Raw genomic sequence first — 27,630 nt, 5'->3', positions numbered from 1 at the left:
AGGACAATGGATTCTCACCATCACCTTTGGCCTCTCCATCCTGCCTCCAAACAGCCTCAGAGAAGGACACAGAGAGTCTGGCCCAGCCTGGGAGAGGCCTCCCCTTTTTCTGTGACCCTCCCACCTTCTGGCTTCAGCTCCCCCGGCTCTGTCCAGGCCAAGGTCTTCAGCAAAGCTCCAATTCCTCCTCTGCGCTCATCTTCCTTGACTTTTCAGCAGTATCTGCTGCTGCCCGTTCCCTCTTAATGACACACTCCCCTCCCTCGCTCCCCGCTTTCCTCTGTGCTTCCCCACCTCCACCATCGTCTCCCTCTTCTCCTGGTATCTCTCTGCCTGATAAGCTGGTTTCATCCCTGATTCCACTGTGCCCAGCAACCACTTTCTGTTTGCTCTGTGACTAACTGAATAAATGAATGGTTTCAACCGGGCACCAGTAACAAAGGACGCCAGTCCCCTCACCTATGAGGACTTTGTCAGCATAAAGGGAATTTCCTGAGCTGCCTTCTTCATTTTATAACCTGTTCTGCCGACCAGAATTTGAGTTTTGTTTATCTCTGGGTTCCCACACACATTTTTGGCCTTTTAAATTTTTTTACTTTTAAAGTCAGAAAGAGAAAGACAAATACCATATGATATCACTTATATGTGGAATCTAAAATATGACACAAATGAACTTATCTCCGAAACAGAAACAGACTCACAGACATAGAGAACAGACCTGTGGTTGCCAAGGGTGGGGGTAGGAGAGGGATGGATTGAGAGTTAGGGGGTTAGCAGATGCAAACTATTATGTATAGAATGGATAAACAGGGACTTCCCTGGTGGCGCAGTGGTTAAGACTCTGCGCTCCCAATGCAGGGGGCCTGGGTTTGATCCCTGGTCAGGGAACTGGATCCCACATGCATGCTGCAACTGAGAGTTCACATGCCACAACGAAGGAGCCCGAGAGCCGCAAATAAGGAGCCCGCCTGCCGCAACTAAGACCCGGTGTAACCAAATAAAAAAATAATAATAAATATTAAAAAAAAAAGAATGGGTAAACAACAAGGTCCTACTATATAGCATAGAGAACTATAGTCAATAACCTGTGATAAACCATAATGGAAAAGAATACACAAAAGAATGTATATATTCATATAACTGAATTAATTTGCTGTACAGCAGAAATTAACATAACATTGTAAATCAACTATACTTCAATAGAAATTTTTTTTTACTTTTAAATTTCAAAAGTTATACATCATTATGGTAAAAAATTCAAATAATACATAAAAAATAAAAAGTATCTTCCTCTCAATCTCTTTCCTTGGATTATTTCTATATCCTTCTAGCTATTGTTTCTGCCTGTACAAATACAAATATCTGCAAAGTTTTTTTAATTTTTAAAAAGCGCCTGTGGTATTATAGTATGCATTATATATATTATCCTACAATTTGCTATTTTTCACAGCAACTCAAAGAGGACTGATTTTGTTTTGTTTTGTTTTGTTTTTGTTTTTGTTTAACAGATGCAGGAGAACCCACTGTAATGGAAATACCATAGGTTATTTAACCAGGTCCCTGCTAGTGAATTTCAACTTGTATAATGTTTCTGTACAAAATACATAGATGATATAGAATTAAAATTGCTTGGCCAAAGCATATGTACATTTTAATATTTGAGATATTGCCAAATTACCTCGCAGAACGATTAACCCAGAGTAGACTCCCACTAGCATTGTGTGAGGGCTTACGGACATTTTCAACATGCTTTGAATCATATCCCAAATTTTAGCCCGAGCCCACATCTTCCTTTAAAACTCCAGACTTGTATATCCATCCTGTATCAATACTTGACATCTCACCTTAGCTGTCTGAAGGCACCTCAAACATAATGTGTCCACAACAGAGCTCCCGTTCTTCCTTAGCCTTCCCCATTTCTGCTTCTGGGAACCCCTGCTTCCAGTGGTCCAGGCCAAAAACCTAGAGTCACCTCTGACTCTTCTCTTTCTTTCACAGCCCCCACTGGTCAATCCTGCTGGCTCTCCAGTCAAAATGTATCCAGAATCCTCCCACTTCTCATGACCTCCACTCCCACCACCAGGGTCTGACCCACCGTCCACTCTCACCTGAATTATTACAAAAGCCCCTTCCTTGGACTCCCTGCTTCAGCCCTGTCCCTCCATGATACCCCCCACTTCCAGCAACCAGAGTGATTCTTTTAAAACAAGAGCAGGGAATTCCCTGGTGGTCCAGCGATTAGGAATTCTGCACTTCCACTGCAGGGGGCCCAATCGATCCCTGGTCGTGGGAACTAAGATCCCACAAGACATGCGGCACGGCCAAAAAAAAATAAAAATAAAAAAATAACCAAAAAAAGGAATCTAAAAAAATGGTACAAATGGACTTATTTACAAAACAGAAATAGAATCACAGATGTAAAAAACAAACTTATGGTTACTGGGGGGAAAGGTGGGGAGAGGGATAAATTGGGAGGTTGGGATTGACATATACACACTACTATATATAAAACAGATAACTAATAAGGACCTACTGTATAGCACAGGGAACTCTACTCAATACTCTGTAACGACCTATATGGGAAAAGAATCTAAAAAAGAGTGGATAGATATATATGTATAACTGATTCGCTGTGCTGTACGCCTGAAACTGACACAACATTGTAAATCAACTATACTCCAATAAAAATTTTTTTAAATAAAAATAAATTAAAAATAAAAAAACAACCCATGAATCAGATCATGTCCCTCCTTGACTTGAAGCCTTTCAAGTGCTCCCCATTTCCCCCAGAGCGAACGTGGAAGCCCTTAGAAGGCCCAGCAGGACTTGGGCCCCATTTCTTCTCTGGCCTCTCTCATTCCCCTCTCCCTCGCTCGGCTCTCTCTGCTGCAGCTACACCTCACTGACCCAAGCTCATCTAGGTTTGCTTTTCTGGGGGAGGGATTGGGCAGGGCTGGCTCTGAAGCACAGCTGGAAAGTTGGCATTCTTGGGTTGATCCTCCCCCCTCCCCAGGCCTCTAGAGAGGGTAGGGGTGGAGGGGCGAAGGGAAGTGACCTAAGGTGGGCACCAGCCCTGACACTAGGTCTCACCTGTCTCCAGTCATCCCAGGAACCCCCTCCCCACACCCCCCCCCACATGCTCATTGGAGACAGGATGGTCAGCCGGGGGTGCGGAGACGCCTGAACCCCCCCCATTAGACAACTCGTCTAAGGGGACGCGTGGCCCCTCTGTGCCTGCTGAAAGCCCAGTGAGTCACCAGGATCTCAGGGAATCCTGCAGAGGTTAACTTACTGAGAGCTGGGTTTTAGGAGGGTAATCTAGGCATCTGGCCAGGGATGGGCCCACAGAGAGCCCTGGCTGTTTAAGGGCAGAGGGAGCAGAATCCAGCAACTGCGGTTCAATGCAAAGCCTTTGCTAGGCCCTCCCAGCCCCTCAACACACAGGCGCAGTCACACACACCACACAGGCTTACACACAGCAGAAGTAATTAAGCAGATGACCTCGCAGCCTGTGAGAGAGAGGGAGGGGCAGGCGGGAGGAGAGGAGAGTCCTGGGGAGCCGCTGACCCACAGGTCAGAGCAGCAGCCTGGTTTCTCTGAGCAGGGCGTGGCCCAGCCCTCTTTTGTGGCAGAACTTGGCTGCATGTGCCAACTCTGAGTCAGCCGTGCCCATCCTGCCCAGCAACCCCAGGCTCAGGAGAAGGCCTTAGCTCCTCTGCCTGGGCCAGAGGCCAGAAGAGGGCCTGCGTGAGACAGGTTTGGTGTGTGCAAAGGAAGAGCCAGGCTGTAGCCCCCACCAGCGGCATCAGGTAATGCCCTGGTTTCGAGCTCGGGGCTCAGAGCTGGGAGGTGATGTGAATAAACAGGAATGATGCTTAAGATGAAGGAGTCAATTGCTGGTGTCAGAGTTTCATTGTGTCTCTGCCTGGGAAGAGGAGCAGGACTTGAGGAAGCTTAACTTGCTGAGTAGAGGGGCCTGCAGGCCCCCGGGGATGTCAGAGGTCCCAGGACTAGCCCCAAGGCCAGAGGAGGCCCCCAAAGGGCAGTCCTGGAGACAGGCATCCGGGCCTGGTAGAGAGAGTGAGGACAGAGAAAGAACCCCTCATCCTCCCTGTCCCCAGGCTGGGGCTCCACAGGGAGGCCTTGTGTGGACTTGTTCATCCTTGAGCAGAAGGGAAAGCAAGGAGGGTTTGGACAGGCCTGCCAGGGGCAAGGGCTGCTCCTGCTGGAGGGCAGGCCCACTGGGGAGAGTGCCAGACAGAGGGCAGCCCCCCTCTGCATAGGGGAGACATACAGAGGGCGGGAGCCTCTCCAAAGTCCTGACCCAGGCTCAACTGTCAGGATGGGAAGACTTGCTCTCTAGCTGGTTACACCCCTTCATGAGGTATTCAAGGCCACCTAGGCCTGCTTGTACTGGGAGGGGGAGGGGTTGGGGTCCAACTGGTTCTGCCAGACTCTCATGTTGGCTTTATCAGCCCAGCAAGATTCACTGGTGGGCTCAGTACCCCGCATCCTGGGAGGTCTTCTGGGGGCTCTCCCAAGGGCCTTTCCCAAAAGTTGGTGGGCAGCAGGATCCTTCCAGGATCCCCCAGGACTTCCCCTGGAGGTCTCTGGGTACCTATAAAAAGGGTGTCAGGATTGCAAGAATTGACGGTGGGAGTATGTGGGGGGGTCCATTAGGGACCCCTTGTCCAGACAGCCCCTTGGGAGGCCACCCAAAGAAGGTACCCTGGAGATCGCCAGGAGTTTGGGGTGTGAGGGGCTCAAAGGAGAGCTCTCTGCACCTACCTGCTCTAAGTTTTACGGCTTCCGCCCCAGCCCCCCGCCAAGGGCACTTCTGGGGTTAGAAACTTCCCAGCAAGCCGGGAGGGGACCCTTCTCCAGACTAGGTCCATGCATACCTCTCCAAGGACCTCCTCACTCGCGTCCGTGCACCCATTTTGCAGAAGGGAAAGCAGACATCCGGGGAGCAGCGGCTGGCGCCTGGACTCCGAGGCTCCCTTTCGCACCAGCCCGGCTGGGCGTCGAACGTTACGCGGTCCTTGCCCCAGAAGGACTCCAAATTCTTTCGTGCATCACCCCAACCCCGGCGAGGCGCCCACAGGCAGGGAGTGGGGCCGGGCCGCCGGCGATAATGACAGGGTCCGCGGCCTGTGGGTGGCGGTGGCTGAGGAAGCCAGAGAGATCCGGCTATTTCTGGCCGGGACGCGCCCACAGGCCTGGGCCAGGGATGGCCCGGCTTCCCGGTCCCCACCTCTGCTCTCCTCCCCAACCCCCAGGAGGGGCGGGGAGAGGCGCTGGTTGGAGGGCCCAGGGGGCGGGGGCGCGGGCGGGCGGGGGGCGGAACGGAGTCCCGGGAGCACCTCCGGTGTCCTCCCTCCTCACTCCATTCGGGGCCCTCCCCTGCACTCCTCTCGGACCCGAGGCCGCCCGCGCTGTCGCTGCGGACGAGTGTCCCGCGGCGCCCCCCTCCCGCCGCGCCGTCCGTCGGGCATGGACTCGGGCCGGGACTTCCTGACCCTGCACGGTGAGTACTCGGCCGGCTCGCGGGGGGACCCCGCCTGGGCCGACCTCGAGGAAAGCCGTTCCCGGCCCAGGATGGGGGACCCCCGGTTCCTCGGCCGCTCTCCGCCCCGCCCCGGGCCCGCCCCTCGTCCCTTTTGTCGCACGGAGGAAATCTCCACCCGGGACTGCCGGGCGCAACCCTGGGCGTTTCCAGGCTTGTTCCCCAGACCCGGCCGGTGGGGAGAAGGGTGCGAGTCTCCCCCGGCCCTGCCGCCTCGGGGACTCCCCCTCTCCCTATCCTAGTCACGGACGGGAGGGCTCCAGGGTCCGGCGCGCTCGGAGGGACCGAGGAGGAAAGGAACCAGCATCCACGAATAACCGAGTTATCTTCGCCCAGTCCGGGCCGCCCAGAGAGGCTCCCCAAAGCCCAGGCGTGCCTGGACCGCGTCAGGCAGCGTAGGTGTGGCGGGGTGGGAAGGCTGGGGCGAGGAGGTTTGCGAGGTGAGGTCGGGCCGCGCCGCAGTAACTGCCCAGCGCAGAAATCCTAGTCAGCGACGCCCGGACTGGGAGGGGCAGCCCGATCGCCCCCATCTGCGCACCCTCCTGGCCGGACAGGCCTGAGTCTCAGCTCTAACTGCCTGCTGCTACCCCGCTTTGTCCAGCCGAGCTCTGTCTTCTCCGACCGACCGGGAAACAGTCTGGGCCAGCTCCTTGCCCTATAGCTGTCTCTCCAGGAGAGAGGGCAGCCGCGGGCTCTGGACTGCAGGGACTGGAGGTCTCCTAGCTGCACGGGGGCCCCCAACCTGGACCTGGAATCTCTTTGCTCCAGCCTGGGGACTCACCCACTTTTAGCGTGCTTTGCCCTCCTGCGCCCCAGGTCATCTGCCAGCTCAGCAAACCCTGCCTCTCTTGCACCAATCACCGCTTAACTCGATCTCCCTCTGTTTTCTAGTACCTCTGGAGTCCTTTAGTGCCCACCACCTATCCACCTAAACCATGCATGGATATAATAGAAGGGAAAGAGAAAGCCAGAGCCCTCCAGCTGTCCACTAGAGACCCTCTGGAATTCAGGGACACTCGGAGACGTTCCTTTCAGCCAGTGCCCAGTCTGTCTCATTTTCCTGGTTGTCTCAGATCTGGTCCCCATGGCCCAGAGAGACCTTGCTCAGTGCCCAGAGCTGTTACCCTCACACAAGTAGCCTCAAGGCAAACTCCTTCAGGGTCATGGGATCCCTGCCCTTTCCAGGGCTCCCTCTTCTCCTCTCAGGACAGAGGTGTCTCAGTGCTCCTGCCACCCTGGCAGGAAGGGTGGCTGGGCAGCTCAGAGGATCACAGTAGAGATCTCTGCTTTCTCTCTCATCATCCCTTAGCTAGTGCTGTGTACCCTGCAGACTGCCACCTCTTCCGTGCCAGCTTCACATTCAGACCTCCTACAAGCCCTCTGATCGCCTCTGGCTACAGCTGTAGCCTCAGCTCATGTTAGAATGGGCTGCATCCTCAGGCATCTGTGCATTTGCCCGGTCTCTGTCCCTGGGCAGCCCTGGTATCTTCCCTGGAGAGGAAGCCACGTGGAGGCTCATTCAGCGCCTCCCAGTTTTGTGGCATGGGCTTGGCAGCCCTGGTCCATCGTGTTTGAGACCTGCCTCCCAAGTGCCTGACAGTCCAGCTCTTCCTGCGGAGCTGGCAAGAACAGTGCGATCCCAAGCTGTCTCCCTGAAGGCCCTGCTGCTTCTAGCTCATCACCCAAAATTACGTCCCTTAACTGCCTTTTGTTCCCCCTGCAAACCGTATCGGCAAGCAAGGATCTGTCAAGGAGAACTGGTGGTGGAAGGGTGTAGGCACTGGGCCCTGTGCCGTTCCAGGTTGCTCACACTTCCACTGGAGAGTCTGCATCTCTTTCATATTTCGGGTCCTCTAGCTTTCTGGCTTGGGCAGTTGGGGGTCTGCTGCAGAAAGGCTCCCTCCATTGGCCTGGGGGGGTATGGGGGCCACCTAGATAAGAGATGTCCCTTCTGTCCTCGCCCCAGATGCATGCAGAAGCACTGTAGTATACAGACATGGATTATGGAAGTAGACTACCTGGGGTCAAGTCTTAGCTTTTTCATCTTAGACAAATCCCTTGACTTCCTGGTGCCTCAGTTTCCTCATCTGTAAAATGGGGGATAAGAACACTACCTCCCTCATGGATTGCAGTAAGGATTGAATGAGCTAACACATACAAGGCAATAATGAGAACAGTGCCTAGTACCAGCAGGTACAATGTTCCTACAGGAGGCCCACCCCCCAAGTGACCACGTCATGTGAGTACTTTGTGAGATGAGGGGGAATAAGGTAGTCCCTAACCAGGAAAAAAGTGACCAGAACGCTTAAGAATCAAAGGGCTCCTGGGGAATTCCCTGTTGGTCCAGTGGTTAAGACTCCATGCTTCCCCTGCCAGGGGCTGGGGTTTGAGTCCTAGTCGGGGAACTCAGATCCTGCAAGCCATGCAGTGAGACCAAAAAAAAAAAAAAATAAGAAGAATCAGGGGCTCCTTCTGGTGCTTCTGAAGCCCTCAGACTGACGCTGTAGTCCCCTGGCCTCCTTCCCTACCCTACTTCCTTTGCTTGCTCCATTCTAGCCAGGCCTGCACTGGCTTCTCCAGCAGGTCCCCAGATGTACCCAAAAAGACCTAACTTCCCAAAGCTCTCCCCTCACTGAACACATCCACCTCCACCTACACTAACTATTCAAACACTGAATCCCTCCCGCCCCACTGTAAAACCTGGCATTAGTAAAAGTGCAAGGTAGGGTGTAAGAGGGGCCTCATCTTGGTCCTAGGTTCCAGTCCTGGGTTCCAGTCCTAGCTTTGCCTCTACTTACATTGTGACCCTGAGCAAGTCCCTTTGCCTGTCTGGGCCTGTTTTCTCATCCACGGGAAAGCAATACCTACTGATAGGGGATGTTGTGAGGATAAAGCACTAGTGGGCAAAGGAATTCTAGGTTGGCAAAGAAGCCAGTACCCCCAAGAGATAACGGTTCCAGATCCATCATAGCAATTTGGGGTAGCCAGACCCCTACCCTCCTCAATTACGTTTCAAAGCTGTCTGTCCCTGGGATTCCATGCCCACACAACACAGACACACACTGATCCACACTGATCTTAACTTTTTTGTGCCCTGGACCACTTTGGCAGTTAGGTGAAGCCTGTGGACCCCTTCTCAGGATCATGTTTTTAAATGCATAAAATAAAATACATAAGAATTCAAAGGAAGCAAATTGTATTGAGATGTGATTCTATCCATAGGTCCTCGGGGAGTCCTTGGCCCTCTGATTAAACCATTAAACCATCACGTGGTTTCTCTAAAACAGAGGTTCCCCTTACAATCAGCTCCCTCAGCTCCAAATGAAGAACAACATTTCTGTGCCCATATTCCAGCTCACCTACATTAACACACATTCTCATGATTTATTTTTCTCCGAGGTGTGACCTTAGGCAAGTTGCCCTGCACTTCAGTTTGTTATTATTGCTGTGCTTGTCTGTGCTAATAACTGGCTTTGCCAGTGACTCACTGTCAATGCTGGTGACTGGAGCTGCGGTGAGGCGAGTGAAGGAACTATTCAGAGGCGGAGAGTAAAAGAGAGGAGTGAGTCAGGCCTCTGGGTGGTGTCCTGACCTTGGCACACAGTAGGGGCTCCATAAATAATTGCTGGGTGAAAAAAAGCAAGACGTAACTTACATGAAAGGGCCCACTGTTCCGAGCACACTGGCAGCACAGTTTCATATGGAGTTGGAGTCCTCCTCACCTATTTATCAAAGCAAGCCTGTGTTAATGGACTCATTTTTAAGACCAGCATTTTTTCAAGAATTCCATTCGCATTTGGAGCCTTGGAGATTATCCCACTCAGGTAGCGGAACTCTCAGAGAAGGAAACAGGCCTCCCTGAGGTTTACATGTGAGGCAACAGCCCGTTGAGTCACAGTGGATTCGTTGAGGAACTGAGGTAAAATATTTGGCGGGTTCCGCTGTCCGGCCCGGGCTCCATCCCCGGCTCCTTCCTATCCCGCCCCACCCGGTTGTCCGCTAGACTCTGCAGCCCAGGCTGCCGCCCGGCCGGGCTCACCTCCCGGCTCAATCTTGCCCAGCCCTCCAGTCCTCGGCCAGGCCTCCAGCTGAGTGTTTAGAATTCGCGGCTCAGGCTCCGCCCCCTGGTAGGACTGGCTCCACAGTCGAGGTTCCGCCCCTCCCTGCCGGAAAACAAAAGGCCTTTGCAGTGAGGGACCCTCCCCCGGTTTGTCCCCTGGGCCCTGGCTCCGCCCCCGGCCGTCTTCCTGGCTACCACTGCCCCACGTCGCCTCGCAGACTCGGCTCCTCCCGCTCCCCACCTCTTTGGCTCTGGCTCCACCCCAATCCGCTTTCTGGGCTCTGACTTTCACCACTGATCTTCTTCCCGGGTTATGGATTTGTCCCACTTCACCTCCCGGCCCCGGTTCCTCCTCCTTCTCTCCCCGCCTTGATTCCGCTCTCGCCGCACCTCCTGGGGGCATCGGTCCTGCCCCTCTGGAACTGTCCCTGCCTCCTAGGGTATGGCCCCGCCCCTTCAGCACAGATTTCTGTATCGCCCCGCCTCTAGAGCCATGGCCCGACCCTTCACTGCCCCGCCCCCACGGGTTCTAGCCCCGCCCATCCACTCCAGGTCTCCGCCCCTGCTCCACTCTAAGGAGGCCGTTCCGCTCCTAGGGCCAGGGCTGCCTTCTGGACGCCACACTGTCCCGGGCCAGGCTCAGCGGGCGGCCGGGGCACTTCGGAACGTCATGCAGTGCCTGGGGGTCAGGCGCCGAAGCCGGAGCCAGAGCCGCTCCAGAGAGCTCTACCTGCAGGAGCAGAGCCTCGAGGTGGCAGCTCTCAATGAGCAGAGGCTGGGTAAGGGATGCAGGGCGCCCCCCCCCACCCCCCGAAATCTGCGGAGGCCGGGAAGGCAGCTGGGACAGGACTCAGACTGTATGTTCCTGATCTCGGGGACTGGACCTGTATAGTTCTGTGAGTGTGTGACCCACGGTGGGGCTGTGTTTGCGGGCATGGCATGTGGAGTAAGTACTGGGGGCGGGGATTGGTTACCCTGCGCCTTGCCACCCCCAAACCATCCTGTTTACAAACCTAGTGGTGATTCTGTCACTTGTATGGTAGTGGGGGCCACTGTGCAGCAATAATGATATGCAATGCTGTGTAACCAAGTGGCACCAGTGTGACAGTGTGCGATCCAGGGTGATGCTGTGTACCGTGTGTGACTGTGGGTGACCCAGGTGACTGAGTGATTCTGTCATCTCTGTTATGGTGTGTGTGTTCTGTGGGTGTTCTGCTGTTACTCTTTGTGGCAGCATGCCCCTGAGAGGTGGCTGTATAAGGTAACGTTTTCTAGCATTGGCCCTGTGGGCAAGCTTCTGAGTCCCGACTCTACCATGTAACTTCCTTGAGCCTCCGTTTCATCATCTGTAAAATGGGAACAATGATAGTGCCTTCCTCACAGGGTTGTTCAAGGGATTAAATACATGTGCTAAGAACAGGATCTTATTCAAACATGAACTATTATTATTATTATGGTGACTGCTATTATTATGACGACGATGATGTTCTGGCACTGTACGTTGTGTGGCTGTGTGTGACTCCATGTGATAATATGTGTCACCGTGTGTGGCCCATTGTCTCTTCCCGGTTGTGTATGGCAGTGTGTGATGAGTACGGTGGTGTGGTGTGTGTGACTGTGTATGTGTGTGGCTATATCTGTGTAGCTGTGTATTGCTGTGAGTTCCAGACTCAGTTTGTTTCCATTAGGCCTCACCCTAGGTACATGGGCAGGGCTCCTGGCACCGCCCCCACCGCCAGCCTCCTATTAGCACTGTAGCCCCTCTGCACTCCCCATATGTGCCACTAGCCTGGGCAGGTTGGTGAGGCTGCAAGGTCGACCCAGGGGCCCCTGAGCTCAGAGGCCCCTCAGCACCACCCTCCCGCAGGAGGAGAAGGTGCTTCAGCTGAGTGAGTGGGGCTGAGCGAAGGGCCCATAGACCTTCTGGGTGCTAAGGGAGCAAGGGAGGGGGGGTGGGCAGCCCAGAGGCCTCAGAAACAAAAGGGCCTCAAATAAGGCTCAGAGATGGAGGTGTCTGCTTAGGTCGCCCAGCAGCCTGGAGGGCCACTAATATCAAGACCCACCTTGGGACCGAGGTCTGTGTTCCGGAAGCCATGTCGGCAACCAGGGGACTTATCTCTGCCTGACCGCAGACAGGGCCACAGTCTGGCTCCAGGACAGGATGAACATGTCATCTGCTCACAGCCTTTTCCAGAACCAGAGGGTGGGGCTCACCTTCCGCCCCTGTGCGCCGCCCCTCCCCCCATCTGTGCCATGCGCAGTGGCTTGTCCTAATGCCCTAGCCGGGGAGGGGCGGTACAGCCAGAAGCCAGAGGGTAAGGAGATGACCCCCCGCCAGCTGACCTCAGCCTCGGAAAGGACAGTGGAATCCCCCAGCTGAGCTGAGGCTGCTCTCTCCTCCGGCGGCTGGGAACTACCCTTCCCGGCCTCTGTCTTGAGCCCCACAGACACAGCCACCAGTTGAGGACATCCTGCAGGAGCCCCCTCCTCCCTCAGTGGGCCTCCCCTGGGGCTGGAGGGAAACTGCTGACACTAAGGCAGGGGGTGGAGAGAGCTGGGACCAAGGTGGGGGAAGGTCACATCAGACTGTCACCTCTGAGGAGGTCTTGAGACACCTCCTTACCCAGTGCTGTTGGGGGAACAGAGGCACAGAGAGGGAAGGAGGTTTCCTGAAGCCATGGGTGTGGGGGGCTGGTAGCACGTGGCTGTGTCTCCACTGGAAGCAGGAGATTGGGGAGGGATAGGGGGTGGGTGGCTGAGGCCCGGGGAAGTGGTCCAGAAGATTCTGTAGGTCCTGAGTGTGTGTGGAGCAGGCTGGCTGGGGCATAGGGAGTGGGGTCATGGATAAACTGGGAGAGCACATCAGGGGCTGGGGATCTGGGTTCAGAAAGGAAAAGCCTACAGGCCTAGGTACAGGCCCCTCAGACTGGACCCACACGGTCCCTGATGCCACCACTCTGCTGGAGCAGAAGGATAAAGACTGCTGAAAAGCCACAGAGTTTTTGTTTTGGGGCCAGAAGTGAGGTGAGGTAGTCCATCGGCTCTGAATAGAGCTGGCTGCTGGACTCCATGTGGCCAGGGTGATAGGCTAGGGTGGTCTTTTGGTCCCAGCTTCCTTCAGGTCACTCTGACCCCTAGGAGGAGCCCACCAAGTCTTTCAGAGCCAGGCCATTTCCTAGGGGTCTGGTCACCCAGGAACCAGGTGTTCTTGAATTAGCTGCCCTCTCTTTGTCCATTCAGCTGTGGGTGGCAGGTCATAGTGTATAAAGTGTGGCCTTGAGTGGGTGGGTGTCCAAAGGTTTACGTGGCCTCAGCTGGCAACACAGATGCCTTCCTGGAGAAGATAGGGCTCCAGAATCAGGTTGGAGCAAGGGTGACAACAAGGAGGGAGAAGTGAACAGAGAGCTGAGGATGAGGCTGGTGAAAAATGGGCTGAGAGGGTCCAGTGGTGGGCATGGCCAGCATGGAGCCTGGGGCAGCAGGGACCCTAGAGGAGGTAGCATCTTACCAGCTCTGCCCCCTAGGTCTACAGGATGACAAGGACCTACAGGCACTGCTGAAGGGCAGCCAACTCTTGAAGGTGAAGTCCAACTCATGGCGGAGAGAACGCTTCTACAAGCTGCAGGAGGACTGCAAGACCATCTGGCAGGAGTCCCGCAAGGTCATGCGGACCCCAGAGTCCCAGTTGTGTGAGTGCCCTGAGCTGCAGGGGGACGGGCAGGGTGCTGCACCTGCGCTTGGTTGGGGAAACTGACACTGGTTAGGGTGGGGTGGGGCTGGAGGTCAGTCGTGGACCAGGACCAAAGGTAGGAAAACTGAGGCCTGGCCTGGCGGGGCAGAGGTTGGTCATGCAAACAGGACCAGATATGGGGAAACAGCCCGGCCAGGGTTGGGGAGAGAAGCCAGTTAAATCACTGATAGGGAAACTGAGGCCTAGCCTGGGCTAGAGAGGGCAGTCATGGACCAAGGACCACAGATGGACATGCTCAAGCCTTTTGGGGGTGGGACTCCATAGCCATGACCACAGATGGGGAAAGCCGGGCTCCCAAGTAGGGAGGGAGCTAGACAGTGTTGCCTGAATTCCCAGGTAACCACCCGGACATTTGTGGGAAGGAGGGAAGGAGGGAGGACTAGGGCCCAGGTGTGGTGAGGCCCAAAGTCCAGGGGCAGATAAGGCCCTTCCAGGTAGCAGTGGCCAGGATGTGAGGTGGGGCTGCAGGAGGCAGCTCCTCCCTGGGCTGGGACCAGAAAGAGAGCCTGGGGTGGAGCAGGGCTGGGACTTGCACAGAGAGGCCTTGGCTGGGCAGCTCCCTTGGGGTTGTGGACCTGAGGGCTTTCTGGAAGCTTTAGAAAAGGTCCAAGACGCCAAAGCTCAGGCCTGCAGATGGAGAGTGCCTCCTGCAAGGTCTTAGGAAGAAAGTTCTGCCACTGCTGCTGCCCTTTTACACAGAATGCCCTAAGAATCTTGTAAAATGAGAGGTTCCCTCTGCACCTTTACTTGGTGGGAAAATTTTAGACCAAAGCTATCCAAAAGAACTTTCTATGATAATGGGAATGTCCTGTATCTGTGCTGTCCAATATGTCAGCTACTAGCCACCTGTGGCCATTGAGCACTTGAACTGTGGCTAGTGTGACTGAGGAAATGAATTCTTTTTTTTTTGGCTGTGCCACTGCACGGCATGTGAGACCTTAGTTCCCCGACCAGGGATTGAGCCTGAGCCCCCTGCTTTGGAAGTGTGGAGTCTTAACCACTGGACCGCCAGGGAAATCCCACAAATTCTTAATTTTACTGAACTTTAACTAATTTATATCTAAATAACCACGTGTGGCTGGGGGTACAGAAGGATCACTGCAGCTGGATTTCTCACACGGTCCAAGTCCCTGGAAATCCCTCACCCATTCACCTGCCCTCGGCTGTAGAGATGGGGCAGGCAGGGTCAGCCCACTGGCAGGTCTCTGGGGAGTGAGACCAGACACAGGTGACAGGGCCCAGGTGGGAAGGGGGCAGGAGAAAAGGGAGGGGCGGCCCACTGAGGGCGTCTCAGGAAGGGTCTGCCAGGCCCCAGGACACTGGACAGAAACCTGAGAAGGTGTTGCCTGTGGCAGGTCAGAGGGGAGGCAGGACAGGAGCAGGGTCGGATGCGGAGAGCCCGGCTGGGTCCTGGGGACAGTGGGCCATGGGAGGTCTGAGCAGGGCAGGGCAGGGTGGGAGGGGATGGAGCCTGAAGCGCTCTCAGGAAACTACCCTGCGTGCCTGTTGGCCACGTAACACAGGAGTGACCTGGCCCTTGCCTCTGTCTATGGCTCCAGCCAGGTTCCTTCACAGGCCTCTGCCCTGATATGGGGTTTCCTGTTAGACGCTGGCAGTTGGCGGCACCGTGGGAATGGGGCATCATACTGTCTGAGCCCTGGGGACTCCTGGGAGCCCACCCCTCAGCCAGTACACGTGCATGGTTCCCAGTGTGAGCCAAGCACTTGGCGGGGGTGGGCAGGGGGCAGACTGAGGAGTGGGAGATGTGGGCCTTTCCAGACCTGGGCTGGTGAGCTGGGAACCTCATACCGGCACAGCTGGGAGCACAAGGGCAGGAGGAACCTCCCGGGCAGCAGACCCAGTGTGAGCAAAGGTGCAGGGGCAAGAACAAGGAAGGGCCGTGAGTGAGGGGCCTGCACCCTGACAGGAGGGGCCACAGGGGCGACAGGTTGGGGGTTGGGCACCAGGTGCGCTCCGGTGAGGAGCATGGCTGGAAGAGGGCTTTTTCCATGTCAGAGACCCAGAGACAGGTCTGGGCTGAGCATGCCCATCGGGCTGCTTCCCTCCTCTAAGTGAGCAGTGAGACTGCCCTCCACTGTGCTCCCTCCCCGGGGAAACTGAGGCCAGGAGATGGGGGTGGGGAGCAGTCCCCAGTTCTCTTTGCCTCTGCTTCCTGGTCCGGAAGTTGCCCCCATCCCGACGCCACTAGCCTCCCTCAGCTCTGGTTCCCATAGGCAGACAAGGATTATCATCAGCAGGGAAGGCGTCTGGATTCTCTCTCCGCTGCCCAGGCTTCCTGTTTCCACTCCCAGCCTGGGGCAGCTACAGCTGGTGTGGGACCTAGAGGGACACGGGAGGTTGTAAGCGGAGTGATTCAGCAGGGATATCCCCTGCATCCCACATGGCCCAGGGTTCGCGTGTCTCACACCTCAGAGCCTGCTTCCCGGACAGGCACATGCCACACATCTGGGGCCTGCAGGTGGCCAGGAGGCCACCACCGGGAAGGACAGGCAGGCTCTCAGCCAGAGCTGGTCTAGACCCAGGAAAGATGGACGTGGATGGTTCAGGATGGGGATGGGGATGGGGCAGGGGCAGGGGCAGAGCCTGGCTCCTGATGTGGGGAGGCTCAGCATGAGCCCCTCCCAGCCAGGCCAGGGAGGGCACCTTGGGGTTTCAGGCAGGTGAGCAGGGCCTTGCTGCTCCCTAAAGCTTGGAAGGTTGGGCTGTGACAGGACAGCCCCCGTCCCTGGTTCCCAAGGGCAGAATGATGTCATCTCAGACCCCCAGGGGCACCCTCCAGTCTACCTCTTGGGATCCTGGAGCACCATTCCTGCCAAGGGGCTCCCTGAGATCAGGACACACAGATACATGCAGGGCAAGGCCCTGGCTGCTCCCCTGACACAAGCACTTCCCCCTCTGTCAGGAGAGGGGCCTGGAGGCTCCCATGGCTGTCCTGAGGGAGGCGAAGGGCCCAAAGTCAAGCACAACAGGAGAGTGTGTGGCCTCCTCTCCGTCACAGGTCCCAAGCTCCAGAATGGTCTCTATCTCTGTATGAGAGCCCTGCCCTGCCCCACTCCTCTCCCAGGGGCCCTGCTTCCTCCCAGCACAGAAACAGGAGGCCTGGGACCCTAGGTGCCCTTCCCACCCTAAAGTCAATCTCTCTCTGCCTGGGCGTTTCCATGTGCACGCTATAGCTGTGTCTCGTTCCTTCTCCACCTCAGCCTCTTTTTGTCCCCCGCTCTGCCCATCTTCCTGCCCCTCACGGCTCTCTCTGCCCACCTCCACCCTCTTCTTGCAGTCTCCATCGAGGACATTCAGGAGGTGCGGATGGGGCGCCGCTCAGAGGGCCTGGAGAAGTTTGCCCGGGACGTGCCTGAGGACCGCTGCTTCTCCATCGTCTTCAAGGACCAGCGCAATACTCTAGACCTCATCGCCCCATCGCCCACCGAAGCCCAGCACTGGGTGCAGGGCCTGCGCAAGATCGTCCATCACTCGGGCTCCATGGACCAGCAGCAGAAGCTGCGGCAGTATCCTTTTGGTGGCAGTGGGTCCAGGCCCAGCGGGTGGGTACTGGCTATGGTCGTCCCCAGGACAACCTGGGTATGGAAGACACGCAGCTTGGGCCATCATACCAAAATACCATAGACTGGGTGGCTTAAACAACAGAAATTAATGTTCTCACGATTCTGGAGGCTGGAAGTCCAAGGTCAGGGTGCCAGAGGGTCGGGTTCTGGTGGGAGCTCTCTTCCTGGCTTGTAGATGGCTGCCTTCTTTCTCACTGTCTTCACATGGCAGAGAGAGAGAGAGAGCACAAGATCTCTGGTGTCTCTTCTTTTTTTCTTTTCTTTTTTTAAAGATAAATTTATTTATTTGTTTATTTTTGGCTGCATTGGGTCTTCGTTGCTGCCCGTGGGCTTTCTCTAGTTGTGGGGAGCGGGGGCTACTCTTTGTTGCAGTCTGCGGGCTTCTCATCGTGGTGGCTTATCTTATTGCAGAGCACAGGCTCTAGGCGCACAGGCTTCAGTAGTTGTGGCAGGCGGGCTTCAGTAGTTGTGGCACACGGGCTCAGTAGTTGTGGCTTGCGAGCTCTAGAGCGCAGGCTCAGTAGTTGTGGCACACGGGCTTAGTTGCTCCGTGGCATGTGGGATCTTCCTGGACCAGGGCTCGAACCCGTGTCCCCTGCACTGGCAGGCGGACTCTGAACCACTGCACCACCAGGGAAGTCCCTCTGGTGTCTCTTCTTTTATGGGCACTAATCCCATCATGAGGCCCCCACTCATGACCTCATCTAAGTCTCTCAAGGCCCCATCTCCAAATACATCACATTGAGGGTCAGGGCTTCAACATATGAATTTGGGAGAACACAAAGGAAGCAGGGAGGGTACTTGGAGCCCTCTTTGGTCTACTCTGACCCAAGGGCCAGACAACAGTGCAGCCCCCTGAAGTCCCTCATCCCCCCTAGGTAACCAGCATGGAGTGGGGAGGCTGAGGGGAGCTGCCTGCTTCAGTGGGAGACCTAGTCTCAGATATTTTAATGTTTCCTAAAGTTAACTGCATTTTTTTCCTCTGGGAGTTTGGGAGGCCATGATACACTCCCAATTGCCCCCATATCCTGTGCCACTCTTTGGGGAGTCATCACGTTCCCCCAGTCCTGGTGTGCAGGCCAGCCTGCGGGCTTGAAACAAATTCACTTCAAAGTCCAGGTGCACAGCAACACAGTAGTCTATGGTTCAAAGTGATCAGCCTTCTGGTATGTAGGATTAGGGTGGAACCAGCACCGGCTCCTTTTTTTCTTTTTAAATGACAGCTTTATTGAGATATAGTTCACATACCATATAATTCATCCACTTAAAGTGTACAAGTCCATCTTTTTAGTGTATTCAGAGTTATGCAACTATCACCCCCAAAAGACACCCCATGCCCTTTAGCAGTCCCCATTTCCCCACAACCCCCCAGCCCTAGACAACCACTAATCTACTTTCCGTCTCCATACATCTGTCTTTTCTGGACCTATTATATAAATGGAATCATACAGTCTCTTGTGACTGGCTTCTTTCACTTAGCATAACGTTTTTAACGTTTGTCCATGTCATAGCATGTGTTTGTACTTCATGCCTTCTGTTTGCCTAATAGTATTCCACTGTGTGGCCATTCCACATTTTACTTATCCAATCAGCAGTTGATGGACATTTGGGTTTCTGCTTCTCTGAATAATGCTGCTGTGAACATTTGTGTATAAGTTTTTGTGTGGACATATGTTCTCATTTCTCTTGAGTATATACCTAGAATTTCTGAGTCTTGTGGTGACTATATATTTAACCTTTTGAGGAAATGCCAAACTATTTTCCAAAGAGGAAATTTACATTCCCACCAGCAGTGTCTGAGAGTTCTGATTTTTCACATCTTCACTAACCCTTGCTATTATCTGCCTTTTTTTTTTTATTATAGCCATCCTTGTGGGTTTGAAGTGGCATTTCACTGTGGTTTTGATTTGCATTTCCTTGATAGCTAATGGTGTTGAGCATCTTTACATGTGGTTATTGGCCATTTGCATATCTCTTTGGAGAAACAGCTATTCAATAGATCCTTTGCCCATTTGTTGTTGTAAAGTTCTTTTTTTATGGATCTATTTATTTTAATTTTAAATTGTGGTAATATATACATAACATGAAATTTACTATCTTAACCATTTTCAAGTGTACAGTTCAGTAGTGTTAAGTACATTCACATTGTTGTGCAACCACTTCCAGAACTCTTTTCATCTTGTAAAACTGAAACTCTGTACCCATTAAACAGTAACTCCCCATTCCACCCTCCCCCAGGTCCTGGCAACCACTGTTGTACTTTCTGTCCCTATGAACTTGATTACTCTTAAGTTCCTCATATAAGTGGACTCATACAGTATTTGTCATTTTGCCACTAGCTTATTTCATTTAGCATAATGTCCTCAAGTTTCATCCATGTTGTCACATGTTAGAACTTCCATCCTTTTAAATGCTGAACAATATTCCATTGTATGTATATTACCACACTTTGTTTATTCATTTGTCCATTAATGTACACTTAGGTTGCTTCCACTTTTTGTCCATCATGAATAATGCTGCTATGAACATGGGTGTACAAGTATCTTTCTGAGGCTCTGTTGTCAATTCTTTGGGGTATACACCAAGAAGTCAGATTGTTAGATCATATGGTAATTCTATTTTCAATTTTTTTGAGGACCCACTATACTGTTTCCTATAGCATCTGTACCACTTTACATCCCCACCAACAGTGCACAAGGGTTCCAGTTTCTCCACGTCCTTACCAACATTTGTTATTTCTTTTTTAAATAGGTCTCTTACTGTGGTTTTGACTTGCATTTCCCTAATGATTAATGATATTGACCATTTTTTAATGTGCTTTTGTATATCTCCTCTGGAGAAATGTTTATTCAGATCTCTGGTCCATTTTTTTTTTTTTTTTTTTTTGGCGGTACACAGGCCTCTCACTGTTGTGGCCTCTCCCGTTGTGGAGCACAGGCTCCAGGCACGCAGGGTCAGCGGCCATGGCTCATGGGCCCAGCCGCTCCACAGCATGTGGGATCTTCCCGGACCGGGGCACGAACCCGTGTCCCCTGCATCGGCAGGCAGACTCTCAACCATTGTGCCACCAGGGAAGCCCTCTGGTCCATTTTTTAATTGAGTTGTCTTTTTATTATTGAGTTGTAACAGGTTTTTTTTTTTAAATATTCTAAATATTTTAAAAAATATTCTAATATTTTAAAAATATTCTTATCAGATATACGCTCTGCAAATAATTTCTCCCATTCTGTGGGTTCTTTTCTTTTTTTGGTGGTATTCTCTGAAGCACAAAAGTTTTTAGTTTCAGTGAAGTCTAATTCATTTACTTTTTGCTTTTGTTGCTTGTGTTTTTTGATGTCACATCTAACGTAAAGTCACAAACATTTACTCATATATTTTCTTCTTATAGTTTTAGCTCTTGCATTTAGGTCTTTGATCCATTTTGAGTTAGTTTCTGTGTATGGTGTGGTGAGGGATCCAACTTCATTTTTTTTGCATGTAGACATACAGCTGTTCCAGCACCATTTGTTGAAAAGACTATTCTTTCTTCATTGAATTGTCTTTACACCATCTTCAAAAAATCAACTGACCATAAATATGAGGGTTTACTTCACGACTCTCAATTCTCTTCCATTTACCTAAATGTCTCTTCTCACACCAGAACCACAACGTTTTAGTTACTGTAACTTTGTACGAAGTTTTGAAATCGTGAAGTGTGAGTCTTCCAAATTTGTTCTTTTTTTTTCAAGATTGTTTGGACTGTTTTGGGTCCCTTGAATTTCCATATGAATTTGAGGATTGGGTTGTCAATTTCTGCAAAGTAGCCAGCATGACAGTGATAGGTATTGTGCTGAATCTGTAGATCAGTTTGGAGAGTATTTCTCATTAAACAATATCAAGTCTTCTTTCTGATCAGCAAATATGGGGTATCTTTCCATTTATTTAGATCTTTAATTTCTTTCAACAATGTTTTGTGGCTTTCAGAGTATAAGTTATGTATTAAAAGAATTTGTATTTTTATTCATTTTGATGCTACTGTATGGAATTATTTTATTACATTTTCTGATTATTCATTGCCAATGTATATCCAACTCCTTTGGGGGACACATTTTGAACCCTGATAGCTCCCTTTACTGTGTACTTTTCAGCATTTCAAAGACTTTTAAGTGTCTTTTCTCAAGGCTATGTCTGCCTGATTTTGAGCTTTCTTTTTAAAATTTTAATTGTTATTTATTTTATTTTTGGCCATGCCTCGAGGTATGCGGGATTTTAGTTCTGACCAGGGATTGAACCTGTGCTCCCTGCAGTGCAAGTGCAGAGTCTTAACCACTGGACCACCAGGGAAGTCCCTGAGCTTTCTTAAAAGCCCAATTCTGTGGCACTTTTGTGATAGTCACTCCTTTTGCACAGGCATGCACTTGGACAATCTCATGGCCTCTGCAGGCTTCTGCTGCCCAGACCTTGAGATCATAAAGCCATCCCAGCCTGCTGAAGAGCAGTTGGCACTGGGACCTCATGCTTGGGTGTACCACTCTGAACTTGATTTTTTAACCTGGAATTCTACTATAATTTTTTTAATGTAAATACACATATTTACATAAAACATACATATATATAAATAAAGGTTTAAAAATATGGGTAGGTTAGAATAAAATTTTAATCTTTAATTTTTTCTGGCTGCATTTCATTTTGCCTAATGATACGTTTGCTAAAAATAGTGGAGATTATACATTTGTATCCATTTTCTGTGTAACATTATATCATAATTATTTCCCTGTGTTAGTATAGTCTCCATAAACAGCTTTATTAATGACTGTGTACTATTCCACTGAATGGATGGACTATAAATTAGTGATCCATTCTTTTAGTGTCAAACATTTCATTTCCTTCACCACTATGAATAACATTGCAAAGAACTATGTTCGTAAAACCTTTCAGTATTTAGAAGTATTTCCTTACCAATGGATTCCTAGAAGTGGAATTACTGAGTCAACTGATGTAACAGGTTAAAGCTTTAGCTATCCCTCCATCACTTTCCTAAGGGTTGTACTGATTTACTTTTTGCCCACGTGATGGATTTGAGTGTCCATTTCACCTCACCCTTACCTGCACTAGGTAATATACTTTTAAGTTGCTAAATTTTAGTTTAAGAAATTGCATCTCATTTCCAAATTGTTAATAACTTTGACTACTAGTAATGTTTGCAAAAGGTCAGTTTATATCCCTTTCTCATTTAGTTATTAGGGTCATCATACTGTTTTCTTTTTAATTAATTCTTCAAAGGCTTTGCTGCAAATGCTTCCTCCAGTCTGTCAGATAGATGACTTTAGTTTTTCTTTATTTAATCCTCAGAATTTTAAAAAGTTTATATGGCATGATTTATGTTGTTGTTTCTTTTGTGATTTCTTCTGAAGCCTGCTATCATGTTTTCATTGTGCTCATGAGCTCCCATTGTCTTGTTCTATAGTTAGCTCTCTGTTTTCTGTGGACTGTAGTGTGCAGCTCCTCCTTCTCTAGTTCTCAAGGTCAATTCTGATGGGAGAGATAGAGAGAATGGAGAAGTGGAGGCCTAAGTGCCCCAATCATGACACCATGATCCCGGCTTTGTTTTTGCATGTGATGTCCCCACCTTCTGATCAGTGGCTTGAAATTTGCTGTTTCCTACTAAATAAGCCTCAAGTGCTTTCGTCAGAAAGCACTATATACTATATAGTGTATAGTATAATTATATGCTATATAGATATATACGATATCTATAATTGGGTAACAATTATATACTGAAAGGGACATACCTTGAAATGTTAACAGTAGTTACCCCTGGGTGATAGGATTATGGGGGCTTTGTTTATTTACTTTTCTGCATTTTCTAAATTGTCTGTAATGAACCCTTTTAGAGTGAGAAAAGAAATGTTTTTGAAATTTTGAAAGGGTTCAAAGCCAGAAAACAGGAAAAAGACTCCTTCACTGGATGTCACATTTCCTCCAAAGAGGCCACCAGGTCTTCCCTCTGAAATGAGGATATGCCAAAAGTCAGGCCTGCGGGGAGCTGTGTCTACAGGGGACCTCAGTCCACCTGGGCCCGGGAGTTGACCCTGAGCTTGAATCATGGCTGTGGCTGGGACCTCGGGGGTCCCAGGGCTCCTGGATTCTTTCCTTACTTCTTGCCCAGCTGGATTCATTCCTGCTTGCGAAAAGCTGACAAAAACAAGGACAACAAGATGAACTTCAAGGAGCTGCAGAACTTCCTGAAGGAGCTCAACATCCAGGTGGACGACAGCTATGCCCGAAAGATCTTCAGGGTGAGGCAGGATGTGAGGGCTGGGTCTGCCTGGCAGTGTGTCCTTGACTGCAGCCCGAGACCTGCTCTGAACCCTGCCCACCTGGCGTCCTGGCTCTGCAGGAATGTGACCACTCTCAGACAAACTCCCTGGAGGATGAGGAGATCGAGACCTTCTACAAGATATTGACCCAGAGGAAGGAGATCGACCTCACCTTCAAGGAGGCTGCGGGCTCGGGGGAGACCCTGTCGGTGGATCAGTTAGTGGTCTTCTTGCAGCACCAACAGCGGGAGGAGGCGGCGGGGCCTGCACTGGCCCTCTCCCTCATTGAGCGCTACGAGCCCAGCGAGATGGGTGAGGGCCTATGACCTGTAGTCCCAGGGCCACACAGGGTGGGGAGACCCCTGGGGAGACGGCAGCCCAAGAGTAGGGAGCTGGCGGGAAGGGGGCACCTCAGCCAGGCCCAGAGCCCCTGGTCAGTATTTCTCTGCCCCAGGAAAGCAGATGGGAGGCAGGGACCCTCTCTTGGTTCCTCCTTCAGGGGATTTGAGGACTCCTCCCCCAGGAAATGGAGAGAGAGAAGGCTGGAAAAGCAGGCACTTTTCCTGCCTCCCTCTTTGTGCCCACGCTGGCCACAAAGCTTTAAGACATCAGATGGGGCCCAGTCCTGGAGAAGGAGGAGATGAGGCCCTGCCCTCAGGGGGGGCCTCACAGCATGGGGGACAGAGGAGGAGACAGGGCCCCACCCTGGGATAGTCACGGTCTGGTCAAGAGACTCGAGCTTAGCCGCTTCCAAGAGGTACCGAGGACCAGCTCAGGACGGGAGGCAGGAAGAGTAGGGGAGAGGTGAGTGCGGGGAGGGGGAGTCCCTCACCCCAGAGCGGCGGCGCCAGCCTAGGGCTCTGACGGGCGCCGGCCTCCCGCCTCCCAGCCAAGGCGCGGCGGCAGATGACCAAGGACGGCTTCCTCATGTACCTGCTCTCGGCCGACGGCAGCGCCTTCAACCGGGCGCACCGGCGGGTCTACCAGGACATGGGCCAGCCGCTCAGTCACTACCTGGTGTCGTCCTCTCACAACACCTACCTGCTGGAAGACCAGCTCACGGGGCCCAGCAGCACCGAAGCCTACATTCGGTGGGGCCGGGAGACCTGGGCATGATGGGGCGGGGCGGGGCCGGGCGGGACCTGGTCGTGATGGGGCGGGGCGGGGCGGGGCGGGGCCGGGCTGAGCGGGACCTGGGCGGGCAGGCGGGACCTGGGCGGGGCCCGGCCGGGACCGAGGGGCCTAGCCGCCGTCCCACTCGCAGGGCGCTGTGCAAAGGCTGCCGCTGCCTGGAGCTCGACTGCTGGGATGGACCCAACCAGGAACCGGTCATCTATCACGGCTACACCTTCACCTCCAAGATCCTCTTCTGCGACGTGCTCAGGGTCATCCGGGACTACGCCTTCAAGGTGGGCGCGCTTCTGGGCCTGAGGAAGGGGATGCTCGGGCCCACCCACCCCTCCTAATCCGCCCTTGGGCCTCCAGGTGTCCCCCTACCCCGTCATCCTGTCCCTGGAGAACCACTGCAGCCTGGAGCAGCAGCGTGTGATGGCGCAACACCTGCACACCCTCCTGGGCCCCATGCTGTTGGATCGGCCACTGGACGGGGTCACCAGCAGCCTGCCTTCCCCTGAGGTGCCCGATGGGGTGGGGTGCCCAGAGGAGAGGGCAGGGGACTGGCCGGGAGGCCCGCTGCGTCTTGACCAGCTGCCCCTCCACCCTTAGCAACTGAAGGGGAAGATCTTGCTGAAGGGGAAGAAGCTTGGGGGGCTTTTGCTCCCTGGAGGGGAAGGCAGCCCTGAAGCCACTGTGGTGTCAGACGAGGATGAGGCTGCTGAGATGGAGGATGAGGCAGTGAGGAACCAAGTGCAGCACAAGTCCACGGTTTGAGCGGGGGCTATGGAGCGAGGAGGGGAGGGGGGCCCTACCCCACCATCCCCCTCCATCACACTGTGGGGTATTTGTCTTGTCCGGGTTCTCTGTGGCTGTCACTCAGACCCTCTGCCCCCTCTCTCTGTCTCCCTCTCTGTTCTCTCTGTATCTGGGTTTCTGGCTCTCTCAGTGCCCACCTGCCCCAACCTCTGAATCTGACTTGGGCCTCCCCATGGCCCCCAGGAGGACAAGCTCAGACTAGCAAAGGAGCTCTCAGATATGGTCATTTACTGCAAGAGCGTCCACTTTCTGGGCTTCCCCAGTCCTGGCACCCGTGGGCAGGCTTTCTATGAGATGGCATCCTTCTCCGAGAACCGTGCCCTCCGACTGCTTCAAGAATCAGGTGAGCCCGGCCCTGTCCCCCCAGGGTGCTGTCCATCTGTCTGACCACCTGAGCTGGCCAGGGTCAGGACTGGCTCCCACCCCTCCGGACGTCACCCAGAGCTGGCACCCCACGCTGTTACCAGACAGAGCTGGTAGGGAGGGGCTTGGACTCACCAGGAGGCCTCCGCTTCTAATGCGCCCACACCCCCCTCAGGAAACAGCTTTGTCCGCCACAATGTGAGTCACCTGAGCAGGATCTACCCCGCCGGGTGGAGAACGGATTCCTCCAACTACAGCCCTGTGGAGATGTGGAATGGGGGCTGCCAGATCGGTACGGGCTGGCTGGGGCTTGGAGGAGGCCTGGGTGAGGGTTTCCGCCTGGAGGGCCACGGGTCAGGAGCCTCTGGGGACCCAGGCAGAGCCAGATGCAGGGATTTGTGGGCTCAGGAGCTGGTAATCTCAGTCTGGAAATATCCCCCACCAGCAAATACAGCGTCAGAAATCCCATTGTTAGCACACTTGCCCTTTGAATTCTGGCACCAGAAATGGAATGCAAGGTTGGTGTGGTGGGTCAGTTAGGGTGGCAGGAGGGCAGTAGGCATTGAGTGATCCTGGACCCTGGTTCTGCCTCACCGTGTGACTCTGGGCCTCAGTGTACCCCAAGCAGGCTGGGCTATGGGGCCCCTGAGGCCAGCCCACAGCCTGTGACTGCTCTGTCCTGCCTGTAGTGGCCTTGAACTTCCAGACACCTGGGCCAGAGATGGACGTATACCAGGGCCGATTCCAGGACAATGGGGCCTGTGGGTACGTGCTGAAGCCTGCCTTCCTGCGAGACCCCAACTCCACCTTCAACTCCCGTGCCCTGGCTCAGGGGCCCTGGTGGGCTCGGAAGCGGCTCAATGTCAGGGTATGGCCAGCCACCGGAGGGACAGATGCCATGGGCCTCCCTTCCCCCTGGCTACCATCCTGAACCCTTAACTGTCCCCCGCCTTTCCTCAGGTCATCTCAGGGCAGCAGCTGCCAAAAGTCAACAAGAATAAGAATTCAATTGTGGACCCCAAGGTGACCGTGGAGATCCATGGCGTGGGCCAGGACGTGGCCAGCCACCAGACCGCTGTGGTCACCAATAACGGTACGTGCTGGGCCTGGGCTGGGCCCGGCTTCTGGAGCTGGTGTCCATGCTGTTGACATGGTGCCTGCACCCCTAGGTTTCAACCCATGGTGGGACACAGAGTTTGAGTTCGAGGTGATTGTGCCTGAGCTCGCCCTCGTGCGCTTTGTGGTGGAGGACTACGATGCCTCCTCCAAGAATGACTTCATTGGCCAGAGCACCATCCCCTTGAACAGCCTCAAGCAGGGTGAGTGTTTGTGGAGGGAGGGGACGACTCGAGGGGAGGCATCTCTTGGGAAGGGGCCAGCTATTCCTCAAAGCATCCTCCCTAAGTGACCAGAACTTCCGCTGTGCACCCCTCCCCGCCCCTCCGCCTGCCAGGATACCGCCACATTCACCTCCTGTCCAAGAACGGAGACCAGCACCCGTCTGCCACCCTCTTTGTGAAAGTGGGCCTCCAGGACTAGGCTCGGGGAGTCTGGTGAGGGCTGCCCCGAGCGGACCAGGCCCTCTGTCCACATCTGGGGGGCAGGACAGGGGCTGCTCCCAACCTCTCGCTCAGAGCTGGCAGCCCCGCGCTGCCCTCAGCTCCAACCTACTGTCTGTGTTGCTGCCTCTCGGGAGCCCAGGAGCTGGCCCAGTCCCTGGAGCTGTCCTCAATTCCGTTAGGAATGACACTGCAGCCCGCTCCATCCTCCAGCCGGGCCCTAGGTTGAGGGTTTTTATAAAAATCATAAGACTAAGTACTGTGGTCTCTTTACCTGGACACTGGAAAAATCCCTGTAAGGCATGCGTGCGTGTGTGCATGCCCCAGAGCACTGGAGCCCCAGCACCTCACTCTCCACTTCTCCACCCTCACACTGGAGCAAGGGGGGACATCTGTCCCCCGGGAAGGAGGGACCAGCAAGAAACAAACCCCTGAATGGCGGAGGGTATGGAGGGCTCAGTCTTTGGAATGCCACGGCCGACCCCTCCAACCCCAGAGGCCCACTCTCCCAGAGGC

General features: G+C 53.4%; 2 protein-coding genes across 3 annotated transcripts in view; one reads left to right on the top strand and one right to left on the bottom strand.

Moving 5' to 3' along the window:
- Positions 1-9,723, bottom strand: part of DLEC1 (DLEC1 cilia and flagella associated protein) — a 103,867-nt gene extending 94,144 nt beyond the window's left edge. The window contains 2 exon segments of the mRNA XM_082663890.1: positions 9,222-9,288; positions 9,606-9,723. The gene's annotated coding sequence lies outside the window, so the exon portion shown is untranslated.
- PLCD1 (phospholipase C delta 1) lies at positions 5,391-27,364 on the top strand. 2 transcript variants are annotated; one of them, XM_082663892.1, is made up of 16 exons: positions 5,391-5,527; positions 10,223-10,405; positions 13,151-13,315; positions 16,676-16,904; positions 23,110-23,239; positions 23,341-23,572; positions 24,150-24,351; positions 24,525-24,669; positions 24,746-24,895; positions 24,986-25,144; positions 25,376-25,535; positions 25,731-25,847; positions 26,245-26,423; positions 26,516-26,648; positions 26,725-26,874; positions 27,009-27,364. In XM_082663892.1, exons 1-16 carry the CDS (start codon positions 5,494-5,496, stop codon positions 27,092-27,094), a joined length of 2,454 nt encoding a protein of 817 aa, XP_082520018.1. In that variant the 5' UTR covers positions 5,391-5,493; the 3' UTR covers positions 27,095-27,364. The 2 variants fall into 2 exon arrangements, with proteins under 2 accessions (XP_082520018.1, XP_082520017.1); XM_082663891.1 differs by lacking the exon at positions 10,223-10,405.
- Positions 27,365-27,630: the final 266 nt, after the last annotated feature.

This window comes from Grampus griseus, assembly GCF_964374135.1.
Source record: "Grampus griseus genome assembly, chromosome: 10".
NCBI lineage: Eukaryota > Metazoa > Chordata > Mammalia > Artiodactyla > Delphinidae > Grampus > Grampus griseus.
The sequence above is the reverse complement of the archived record's forward strand: the minus strand, read 5'-3'. Positions and strand labels throughout refer to the sequence as shown.

Bases quoted from the DNA above. Each gene is read 5' to 3' on its own strand.
- PLCD1 (XM_082663892.1), top strand. From the start codon at position 5,494: ATGGACTCGGGCCGGGACTTCCTGACCCTGCACG. The intron at 24,896-24,985 runs GTGCCCGATGGG...CTCCACCCTTAG, and splicing joins GCAGCCTGCCTTCCCCTGAG to CAACTGAAGGGGAAGATCTT. The intron at 25,848-26,244 runs GTACGGGCTGGC...TCCTGCCTGTAG, and splicing joins GAATGGGGGCTGCCAGATCG to TGGCCTTGAACTTCCAGACA.